At 37.4% G+C, this 12,434-nt stretch overlaps 1 protein-coding gene across 2 annotated transcripts; it reads left to right on the forward strand.

The window, feature by feature from the left end:
• The first annotated feature begins 7,542 nt into the window (after positions 1-7,542).
• Positions 7,543-11,875, forward strand: LOC102299890. Of its 2 annotated transcripts, XM_005950589.3 has the most exons (4): positions 7,566-7,892; positions 8,583-8,618; positions 9,603-9,698; positions 9,955-11,875. In XM_005950589.3, exons 2-4 carry the CDS (start codon positions 8,613-8,615, stop codon positions 10,594-10,596), a joined length of 744 nt encoding a protein of 247 aa, XP_005950651.1. In that variant the 5' UTR covers positions 7,566-7,892; positions 8,583-8,612; the 3' UTR covers positions 10,597-11,875. The 2 variants fall into 2 exon arrangements, with proteins under 2 accessions (XP_042071524.1, XP_005950651.1); XM_042215590.1 differs by lacking the exon at positions 9,603-9,698 and having other exon boundaries at positions 7,543-7,892.
• Positions 11,876-12,434: the final 559 nt, after the last annotated feature.

A 12,434-nucleotide genomic window follows, 5' to 3' on the forward strand; every position in this document is an offset into this window, starting at 1 on the left:
AGAGGAAGTATAGAACTAAGTTGCTCTGCACAGCAGGTCTGCATCATAAATATGTACAAATATGGTATTAATACGGAATAACAGAAACTGAGAATGTGTTTTGCCACATTTTCTCAATTTAAATGAATAAAAATACAAGTGGAAAGCCTTTACTGAAAGTCTGGGTGACTCATATTCAGGTATTGGGTGTGAGAACAACTTTAAAATTGCTATTTAAGAAACATCGGTCAAAAAAAGAATAAGATTTGCAGACTACATTCAATAAGAAATGAATTAAATTTAGTTTACGCCTGTTTGATACTCAGTCGGACCCTCTTTTGTCTTCAGAACGTCCTTAATTCTTCGTGGCATAGATTTAGCATTCCTCCAAAATTTCATTCATATGTACTGGCAGCACAGAGGTGGTTTCTTGGCTCAGACTTTTTTCTCTGTGTGTAATTCTAAACAACAGCTCAGTGTTTAATAATGTTTAGAATAAAATGAGATAACCTTATCAATACAGTGCTAATGACTTTCCGGTGTTTATAAAAGAACTCATTGTGCTCTTAAGTGAGTAATGCTCACTAAACCTATTCCCACGTTCAATTCAACTATATTTTTGTAATATCAAACTGAATTTTAAAACCTCACAGTTTGCAAACCAGCCACTAAGAGTTCAAGAGTTAAGTCAATGTAATATCAAACTGAATTTTAAAACCTCACGGTTTGCAAACCAGCCACTAAGAGTTCAAGAGTTAAGTCAATGTTACATACCGTCTGCACAACAAGCTGTTGATGCCTTAGAAATGTGCAGATATAGAAAAACCCTCATTTGGTGCCATATAAAGGAACTTGTGTGATTTTTTTATAGTTTGCACGTAGTCTAGCTCCCTGTGAGTAGGCTACACCCACAGTGGAACTGACACTGCTTGCTCTTTCTGTTTAAAGTGGTAGTAGTAGTAGTAAAAATATTCATACTCAGTGCTTGTTGTTAATGAGTGAGGGGAACTAGTGAGCCAAAGGAATTTCTGTGGTTACACATCATTGATAGTATTAAAATCTCTGTAGTGATTCACTTCAGTGCTCTTCAACTGGAAATCCTTGGCTCAAATGGACCTGCAGCAGTAAAACACCAGGACAAAAGTATAAAGTGTAAAGGTCTTTTGAAAATCAAATCCCCTCAAAAATGTATAAGTACTTTGAAAAAGTATTGCTTCCCCCATTTCTTTACATTTTTCTTCCAAAGAACCAGAATTTCTTGTGAATTTTTCTTTAAAGTAGTGTTAAGCAATAGTTTTTATTTATTTATTTTTAAAGTTTTGGACATTGGTTCTTTTTTTCTAGCAAATGAATCGTGTGCTGTTCACTGAAGCCTCATCAAAAAAGGGTCTCTGTGGAAGTGTGGCTCTGAAGAAAGCAATCTTTAAACAGAAAAGAGAAAAGACTAAAGTATGACAGATCACGCAAGAGGTGGATTAAAGATGAGCGTAATCAGGTGTCACGGAGTGATGAATTTGTGGTTCAAATCATCTTCAATCTTTACAGAGGAGTTCAGAACAGAGGTATGACAGGGGGTGTCCACAGCCATCTGTAAAGCATGATGGAGGCTCTGTCATGGTTTAGTGCTTTTTAACCGTTGGTGTTTGGGATCTTGTTAAACTTGACACCATGACAACAATCCCAAACAAACTGCCAGGGTGGTAGAGATAAATAGAAAGAGACACAGTGGAGCAGTACTCGTCATGGATAGGCCTCCCCAGACCTCAACATTACCGAAGTGAGATCATGGTGGCGTGGAAAGGCACAAAACTCAGCCAGAGAAAAGCTTTTAATGTTCTTTGAGAACCCCAAAGAACTCCTCAAATAAATTAGCAAACTTAACTAAATACTTTGACCTTTAACTTAATATATATAATTAATATATATTTTCAAGGTCACGAGCTTCTTCTTACAAGTTTCCCATATCTGGAAGCACAACAGTCATGCTCGACACAGAAAGGGCGATTTGCCATTTTGGCCAGTAGAGGGAGTGCTTCTTCTTGGATCATTTCAAATTGTTAAACGCGTTTTTGTGTTTGTTTTAAACGAGCATTTTGGATCAGAAGGAATTCGTTACATCCTAAACATCGGTCTTCTCCCCTTTTAAAATCACCATCCATGTCACCTGTTCTGGGTTTTCTGAATCTTCACATCTATCTTGAACTTATTTGAGATTACAATAAGGATGGGTACACTGAAATCAGTAAATTGCACTGTAAATTCAAGCTGAGGCAGGTGAGCAGACTGCTTATACATATATACATATATTCATATATAATAACATATATATATATTATATATATATATATTATATATATATTATATATATATATATATATATATATATATCTATACTATATATTATAATATATCATATATCTATATATCTATATATATATATATACTATATATAGTATATAGTATCATATATAGTATATAGATATATAGTATATACTGACTTTATCTCCTGAAATTCGCATATTAATCATACTTCATAATTATTATTATTATATAGTTATTAAAACACCGTGGTCAGGTCGCCAGTCTAGAATAACAGAAACGATAAACCCACGTCCAGCACTCCCACGTCACAAGCTTGCGCAATGACCACAGATTACTCGCCTCCTATTTAAGTCTCCTTTCCGGCACCGCGGGCTAAAGTTACAAACTGCGCTTCTACTTCAGACATCTTCACAGCCGGTAAGTCACAGGTGCTTTAATTTGTGCATGCGCAACAGCGTTCTTTAGCTGTTCTCAGTTCTCAGTACTGTTCTCAGTAAAGTGGTTTAAAAATAACGCAGGCTGCACTGCACTCTCCGACAGCGGTGTGAAAGCAGCCTGCAGCAGTCGCTGCAAAAACTATCTGAAGGTTTATTTGTCATGCGCTCCCGATTTTCTCCGTGAAATAGCTGTTGTTTACACAGGGCTTCATAACTCAAGACTCCAACTTGGTAATAGTTCAATAAAAGCTAAAATCTGTTATATTAGCTACTCTGACTCCAGAAGTAGCTGAATAAGTAGATAAATATTACACTAAACGTATTATTATTATTATTTAAGAGTGCTATTATGTGTTTTTGCAAAATTCAAACGAACAATATGCTGAAATGTCCCCCCTGCATCATATTTTATTTTGCTCTTTATGTTTGTTTCATTCTCCATAAGAAATTTATTCAAGAAAGGACTTTTTTAAATCTCTTATCCTCTAATTTTAAAGATGGATATATCAGTAATCACAGAAATAAATCACAAGCTGGAAACCTTCAAAGCTGCAAGGAACTTAAGATCATTTCCAGAAAGCATTCATGAACTAGGAACAAACATCTAATCCTATTAAGTCAAATTACTGAACAAGGAGTCCAGTCTGTGTACCTCCTATTGTTTAAGATCTCTGCTGGTCTTAACGTTCTCCTCCTCGTGCCAGAACCCCTCTGAGCTGACAGGATGAATTCACGTGTTCTGAAGATTAAAGATGGGAAGTTTGTGAAAGTCCAGAAATTGTACAATGGACTCAAGCTGTGTGCTGTTGACTCCCAAACAAGTAAGAATTTTAACAGCAAAATCATTCAGATTTGTCTAAGTGGCAATCCAAAAACAGGAAACAGCATTGTTTACACTGATAGCTTTATATGTGCACTGATTTATTGCATGAAATGGGTTATTGTGTCACTAATAAAGAAGTAAAGTTAATGTTATTTTGTTTGGTTTTTTTAGATGATCATACGGTCTACATAGAGAAACACCGCTCATACAACTGGATAGCTTTTAAATTCAATCTGAAGGGTGACAATATGGTGAAAGACTATTTCCTAAAGGGGGACAAACACTCCCTTGAGGTAAATAGAACAATGCATTTTCTCTCTCTCCGTCTCCCTGTCGATCATTCAATCTAAAACTACAGATGTAGACTTGTATCAGTTACTTTTTTTACATCTCTATGTCTGCTACATCTGTTTACAGCTGGTTCAGCTGGATCAGCTGGATAGTGACTCAGTGGAGTACTGGTTTGAGAAGCACAACCATGGAGGCAGCGAACACTACAGCCTCAAAACTGCGTGTCAACCGCAGAAATATGTCTGCATATCTCAGAAATATCTCAGCCTCAGTGACACCAAGCGGGATTTGGCTGAAGTCAAAGATGAGGCAAAGTAGATGTATGTAAGTTAGTTTACTTAGTTCTTCTTTTTATGTTCCCTTTAAAATGTTCCCAGGGTTAAAATGGTGCATATGTATCTCACATTCTTTGCAGCAGCCTTCCCTAATTATTCCTCTGTGTGCTCTTTGTCCTGCAGGCATTCACCAACAGCCTTTTGCACACATTTACTACAATCCGCTCTGTCTACAAACTGAAGAGGAAGACAGTTTATCTTTAGCTGAATCCAAGCAGAACTCTCTCTTCCTGCTGTGATTTGATAAAGTAGCTGGACTAACTAGAGCTACAAACTGGAGATTAGTCTGGCTGGCTAATTTTGTGTTCTTGGTATAGGGAGAAAAATGCTTTGGTAGTTGGGTTGGGTGGTAAAAGCACAAAATAAAACTTTGCTCTTTTTTTCATATTATAAACTACAGGTGGTGCAAAGGGATGAGACTACTGGCCAATCTCAAAGAAACTGTACAAACATTGTCCATATGTTTTTAAAAAGAATTTATTACAAATCCCAATTCTTTAGATTTTCGTATTCATCGTTCCCCTGTGATTGCAATATACACTCTCTGTTTGTTTCGCATGCCACGCTCAGCGACAAAGGTTTGTTCTCGGCACCACAACAAACATAGTGAAGAATTCGGAAAAAGCACTACACACCACGTTTTTGTACGATATGAGTTGTTAGCCCCTAATATGATCAGACTCTGTGGCGCCCGAAGTTGGTGTGAAATTTGTTTTTGTTATAAGGAAAGTTCACAGCGACACACCTAAAATGAATTTTCTGGTCTCACACTCTGAAATTTTGGCTTGAATAACAAAGGAAACAACTGCAGCAGAATTTATCATGATAAGAAAGGAAGGGCGGCAAAAGCATGCAGAGTGGCTGCAGTACACGAGGTTTTTTAGAGGTTTGACGACCCTGGCAAAAAGTTCTTAGTTATTACTGCCGTCAGTAATATGTGGCGCACCAAGGAATGTGGTCTACTGGTGGTTTGTGTTGTTGTTGGGTCTTTTTCCTTCGCTCCTGCATTTTGTCTTGAGAAGGCTATAATCATAAAAGATAAACAACTTCTGTTTTATAAGGTGGAAAATAAAGTGTAAAAACACCTCTGCTGCCATGTGTTTGCTTCTCATTTGTGTTATTTTAGAACTTTATGATCTTACCAGTTTTAAGCAGTTCTCGCCAAAGTGAGTAAAGTGCTCATTCATCTTTTTTTAATGTTTATTTATAAGATTTTAAGTTCGAAGTTACATAAAATCACACCAGACAAAGGACACAAGATTCAAAAACAATAACATTCAAGCACAGAAAAAAACAAACAGGAAAACAGGAAAGAAAAGAAAAAATACACCGATTAGCCAGTACAAATCAAAAGTTCAAAGAAATACCAGTGTCCAAAGAAGATGATCTTCTGTGTGAGGTCTGTATTTATATAGCGCTTTACTAGTCCCTAAGGACCCCAAAGCGCTTTACACATCCAGTCATTCACACACTGGTGATGGCAGCTACATTGTAGCCACAGCCACCCTGGGGCGCACTGACAGAGGCGAGGCTGCCGGACACTGGCGCCACCGGGCCCTCTGACCACCACCAGTAGGCAACGGGTGAAGTGTCTTGCCCAAGGACACAACGACCGAGACTGTCCAAGCCGGGGCTCGAACCGGCAACCTTCCGATTACAAGGCGAACTCCCAACTCTTGACCATGTTAGACAGGGCAACAGAGAGTTCACCAAGTCCAGAAGATGTGGGGAACAAGACCAGGAAGGAATCAGGGTCTGGCAGAAGTGCAGTTTCACACAAACACAAAGTGCAGTCAAATGGGTTAAAGTTTATATTGAATCCCCATTAATATGATTGAGAGAGGGCCCCAGATTTCAGCAAACTTAAAATGAGTGTCAGCCAGACAATAATGAACCTCTTCAATATACAAATGCAACCATCTCACGTAGCCAAACCCTAAACAGTGGAGGAGATGGTGATTTCCAGGCTCTAAGAATAAGTCTTTTAAGTGCTCATTCATCTTGAGGATTATCTTACCTTCTCTCTCTTCATGATGAATTCTGCTTGTTCAGGTGGCTTTTCCATCCAGGCAGACTGTGTCACTGAGCATAGCACAACCTGCAGTAAGTATCTGGAAGACAAATAGAGCTCCCAAAAAATGCCTCATATTTTTTTCCATATCCAAAGAGCTGCTGGAACAGACACAAACTCTGCAATACGAATCTGGATCAACACAGTACCGCGCTGGGACCTTTATGCTTCGTTTCCTGTTTCCCTGGTTGCAGAGGTCATCCGGCTAGGTGTTTCTTTTTAAAGTTAAAATGTCACACTGCCAGTAAATTGACCTTTTTTCACGGCAGCAGAGTTTCCCTTGAATGTGAAAATGTTCCTTAAATGCTCTTTGCATGCGACAACAGTGGATATCTAGGCTAAAGAGTATTTTCTTACATTTGTGTAACTAGTAAGTACATTGTTGCAAAACTGTTGGGCGGTTGTTATGTTGCAAAACTGTTGGGCTTACTGGGTGTAGTTCATGTTTTGCTGTGAGTGTAGCTGTGAAACCTGTATCAGAGGCTGTGTTTACTTTAGGTCAGGTTCATGTACTGTCATTTATCATTCCTTGGCATGTGTCCAGCAACGGTATTCTGTTTTTACCTGAGGTGCTAGTCGAAAGTGACGTGTAGGAATCTTGTGCTTCGGCTGCAAACATTCACGTATATATTCCACCAGTGATTTTCTGCCAATAGTAAACTTCAAACTTGAACAACGTTCAGGAGACTAAAAACAGTGTCAACATCTAAACACATGAAAAGTGTCCTTCTGACCTTCAGTATCTGTAAATTGTAAATGAAAGCAGAGCACTATAAACATGATTATTTATAAACACAAAAAGCTTTCATGTGGTCATTTGTCTGTCACATCTGCACATGTGATTGGAGGTGTGTTTCAGAGAACAGCATTGCGTGTGCCGCGTCCGATGTGAAAGGGCTTTAATGCGGATGGCTCGGGTTACTATAGAGAAGTTCTAATCTGTGTTTAGTCATCGTGTTAATAATATTACTTGTGCGTACATTAGTGTGTTGCAGCAGTGTGTGGAGCTCGCTCTTCCCTGCAGTGTGGATCTATGTGTAATTTATTGTACTATAATGCACAAAATGCTTTGAAATGGATCCTACACTACCCAAAGTTCAGCAGCAAAAATTAGTAAACAGGTACATCTTGGGTGCCTGATGCTGCTTATCTTGATAAGCTATTATAATTTGATCATGTTGCCAAGCAATCTGTGTGCAAAAATGACCAATTTTCTCTTTAAGATTTTATAAAAACACTAGATCACTTTAATTTCATGAATATAATTTTTATCCTCCAAACTGTAAAGATGGCCAATATATATTGTGCTGCCAAGGAACCACCTATGAATAGACTGACATGACAGGTTTTGACATTTGTTCACTATAGCTATTGTTGGTGTGTTGAAAGACTTGGACAAGGTGGGTTCAACCAAGAATTCTTGGGTAAGTACAGGAAAACCTGCAAAACGAGTTGGGGTTAACGTCACTGTCACGCCATAGCCCCACTGTTGCACCACAGGAAAAGTCTTTACAAACATTTAGAAAGGCAGGACGAAAAGCAGTTAAATAATCCACCACCACAACCTGAAAGTCAGTCAAGCAACGTCAACCGAGGTTGCCTTGTCCGGTGTGATCTCCTCGTGTGAAGCTGAGGTAAGATGCTCATGCTCTTTCTTTACTGAGGAATAATTGGAGGGTTGAGAATCTGCATGTCTTCAAAAATGTTATCTAAAATCACAACAAAAATGTTTGCTGCAACACAGAATAAACCCTCCAGCTATATTTTTCTTTGAGTTACTTTCTCTTTAAAAATGTTGTCAGCATTTTTCTTTTAAGTTAAAACAAATTATGATTTGTTCTTTTGTATTACTGTGGGCCGTATTGAACCTGATTCTCTACTGTTCTATATCTATGTCAGGAATGCAAAGTGAGCTAGCATTGTTATAATACTCAAAATTATTGGAAGTTAAGAAGTTAATAAAGCTTTGTGTGCAATCAACCTCACAGCCCTCAACCTGCATTCATTCAAATTAGATTTTCTACCATCTGCAAATAAATACTCTAGTGCTGTGTTTAGCAATGAGGACCACAACAATGGAGATGACTAAAAAAACCTTTTTACAAGGGTTCCACAGTCTTGCAAAACGTATGAACCTGCCAAATAACAATCAGTACATGTGTTTCTTGAAAGGATGAAATTTGGTTAGAAAGAAACTGATTCATTGTAATTATGAAGAGTGATTTTTTTTTGGTACCATGACTCATAACTCTTCATGTATGTTTTTGTAGTTAAAAATGTGTTGAGTTAATATCTGAGAATATCCCATGATCATTCCCTTTCAGAAAACAATCAGAAAAGAGAAGAGCATCAAGATGGCGGTAAGTAGCTGTATATAGTAAATCATGTATTAGTAGCTTCTTATGATTTATGCTGAAACATAAAGTTGTGATGAAAAGTAAGCAAATTGGGATTATTTTATTAAACGTGCTACATAACAGCCAAACTGTTAGCCCAGCAACCTCAGCTCAAATTACATTTCAGGGACAGAGAAGTGGAAATTTTTTGCATCTTTTCTTGTTTGCTGGTTTGTCTGCATTCCTCTACCATAACAGGTAAAACTGACTTGTTCATGTTGGAGCTCATAATTCCTAATCATTTATTTTAACTGTTATCCAGATTTGAAAAAGACAAAAACATCCTGTGTCTACAGTGGAGGAATAATGGCAATTATGTTTGCAAATTAGATACAAAGTATTATACTTTGTATCACAGAAGTATTAAACTCCTTCTAACCAGCAGGTGCGATTACACAGCATAATAAAGGCAGATAGAATCCAGCAAAATTATATTATAAATAATAAATTAATCTTATGATCTCATATTTCCATAAATAAGCAATTACATTCAGTTCAGGTTTATTTATATAGCAAAAAATCACAACAAATCCCCTAGGAATAAGCACTCGATGACAGATCCTGCTAAATTATTAAACTCCAGAAATTGGCTTATGGAGGGGCAGCCATCTCTAGACGATGGAAGAGAAGAGAGCAGAGAAGCAGGAAAAACGACAATCTATACCTGACCAAACTAAAGAATTTATATAGAAGAATATGGAAGAAAAGAAAAACTAATTTGTTTTCCATATTCATTCCTTTATAGTTTCCTTTAGTTCCTTTACTTTTTCCTTTAGTAGTTGCGGGCATTCTAGTCTTCTGCAATCCACCAGGGGGTGCTGCAGCAACCCTTTCTTTTTACAGCCTTGCACACATATATGGTGTGTGTTTTGTGTGTCATAGTGCATATAATTCGCAATTATCAGTTTGAATGTTATATTAATGATGCTGCTGTATATTGTTTATAAGAGCGGTGAACACACAGTTCCCACTACCATAAGCAACAACACTGACCAGGCCCTGGAGGAAGAGTCAAGCCAAGAACAACAAGCTTCACAGGAACAGGTCAGTAGGCAAGACAGACAATATTCTGCAGAATATTGAAGATAAGAAAAACTAATTTGTTTTCCATATTCATTCCTTTATAATAAATAACTATGCTAGTCCTCTGAAATCCACCAAGGGGTGCTGCAGCAACCCTTACTTGCTAGAGCCTTGCAGCACACACATACTGTGTGTGTTTTGTGTGTCACAGTGTATATAATTAGTAATTATCAGTTTGAATGTTATATTAATGATACTGCTGTATATTGTTTATAAGAGCGATGAAAACACAACTACTTCGACCAACACTGACCTGGAAGATTCAAGCCAAGAAGAAATACAGGAGGAAGCTTCACAGGAACAGCGGGTCAAGCATGACATTGTCATCCTCATTGACTCCAATGGAAAATTCATAAATGAGAAGAAACTCTTCCCCAGGCACAAAGTGTTCAAAGTTGATTGCCCAAACACTCAAAAAGCCATCCAAATTCTGTCAGAGGAGGATTTGGGAACCCCGAGCATCATCATCATCCACACTGGCTGTCATCAGCTGAGGCGAGAGCAGGACAGACTGTCAGAATCTCTCAAAAGAGTCATAGAGAAAGCTTCCAACACCTTCCCAGAGAGCAGAGTGGTCATGTCAGCCCTGCTTCCAGTGAGAAACATGCACCCTGACACCATCAACAAGATCAACACCAAACTAGAAAAAGAGTGTGAAAGCTTGCCCCAAATCCACTTTGCCAAACACCATAACCTAGATGTAAGTTGTCTTTATGATAACATCCATCTATCAAAAGACAAAGTCCACATTTTTGCCCGGACACTAAAAGACGTGGCTCTTGAGAGATACCCATCCACACTCCAAACAACTGTACCAGCAAGCAGCTCAATAAAAAATTTTTATTTTTATTTTCATTGATCTTAAGACATCGTTTTAGTTTGCTACTATATATCAACCTTAGTACAGAGTCATTCAAACCAACTTTGTAATCACAAGAAATTAAAATAGTGAACTTTTCAGTTTTTGAATAAATACATTTTATTTTTGAAGGGTAGCAAACATGAGTTAATTTTGTTCTATAATTAAATTTATCCACTTAAAATCTTTTATTGCCTTACCATAGACATTTAATACGATCCAAAAATGCTATTAACCTGATTGTGATGTATTTAAGTTAGCAACTGGATGTTATAAATTGTGTTCTGACAGGACCCACATGCTGGACACAGGAGACAACAACAACAACAACAAAAATGTTTTTCATTATCAAACAATATTCAACAAATAACAAACTTCAGGAGAACAACAAAAGAGATGCCTGCCGAAATTTTAAAAAGAGCACATGACAGACACCACAAAAACAACAACAGAGACGTGCCGAGACTGTAAACACACAGCTAAGACACAAGGGATGAAATGCAGGTGAGACTAATTATCAGCAGCTGGAAACAATCAGGGAATGACATACATGAAGTAAAAGTAACACTGGACATCCCAGAAAACTAACCTACAGACTAAAACAGGAAACAACTTGAGAAGAACAGCCTGAATACTTGACACAATATAATAAACCAGAATAAAAGACTCAAGGAACAGATTAAACATTTGCACATCCTGGAGGTTAAAAGTAAAAGAAGCAAAGACAAACACAAGAAGCCAAATCTTATTAACAAACAGTAACTGACTGAGTCCAGTCAGTTACTGTTGCATTAAGTTTTAAAATGAATGCTCTATCCACTCTGCTGCTCTAATAATGTGAATTTCCCACTGATAGCCTAATAAAGGCCATCTTATCTTATTACTAAAATAAATAATTTCAATTAATACGCTGGTCTTCATATAGATGTGTAGGAATCTGCATTTCTACTGCAAACATCCACATGAGGTGAGTGGAATATTCCACCAGTGGTTTTCTGCCTATAGTAAACTTTAAACTTTAACAAGATGCAGGAGACAAAACACGGAGTCAAAATATAAACACATCAAAAGTGTCCTTTTGACCTTTTAGTATTTGTCAAATGTAAATTAAAGCAGAGCAGTATAAACCAGATTATTTATAAACCGAATAAGCTTCCATGTTGTTATTTTTCATTTGTCTGTCAAATCTGCACATGGGATTAAAGAGGGGCAATGCAAGCAGTCTGTAATGTGGATGGTTTACTATTAAAAAGGTCTAGTCATCATGTGATTAATATTACCTGTGTGATAGTGTTTTGGAGCAGTGTGTGGAGCTCTGTCCTGCCTCCAGATTGTGGAGTGTGTGTAATCTATCGTACTATAATGCACAAAATGTTTGAAAATGAATCCTACACCACACAGGTACAACTTGGACACTTGATGGTGCTTATCCTGAGAAGATATTATAACATCATCATGTTGCCTAGACATCTGCCAACTAAATTGACCCTTTTTTTTATCATTTATGTGCCTCTGACATGTTATAAAAACACTAGATCACTTTAATTTTATGACTGTATGGCTGATTTATTATGACATCATCATGTTGCCTAGCAACCACTTATGAATACACAGGTTCCCCGCCCCAGAATGACATACAACATATATTATAGGCCCAATAATAAAACTGAAAACAAGGCAACCCCATTCCTCCTGTAATCTTGGCTCTTTGGAGAAATATCTTTTTTATTCTGGGTGTCTTCTTGTTCCAGATAAACTGAGAGATTAACTGGTCTATTTTCTTAAAAAAAGTTTTTGTGATCAATATTGGGATACATTGAAACAAAAATAAAAATTTG

Source organism: Haplochromis burtoni, unplaced genomic scaffold (genome assembly GCF_018398535.1).
Source record: "Haplochromis burtoni strain Fernald_Lab_line unplaced genomic scaffold, NCSU_Asbu1 Contig_767, whole genome shotgun sequence".
In the NCBI taxonomy this organism is placed as follows: Eukaryota; Metazoa; Chordata; class Actinopteri; order Cichliformes; family Cichlidae; genus Haplochromis; species Haplochromis burtoni.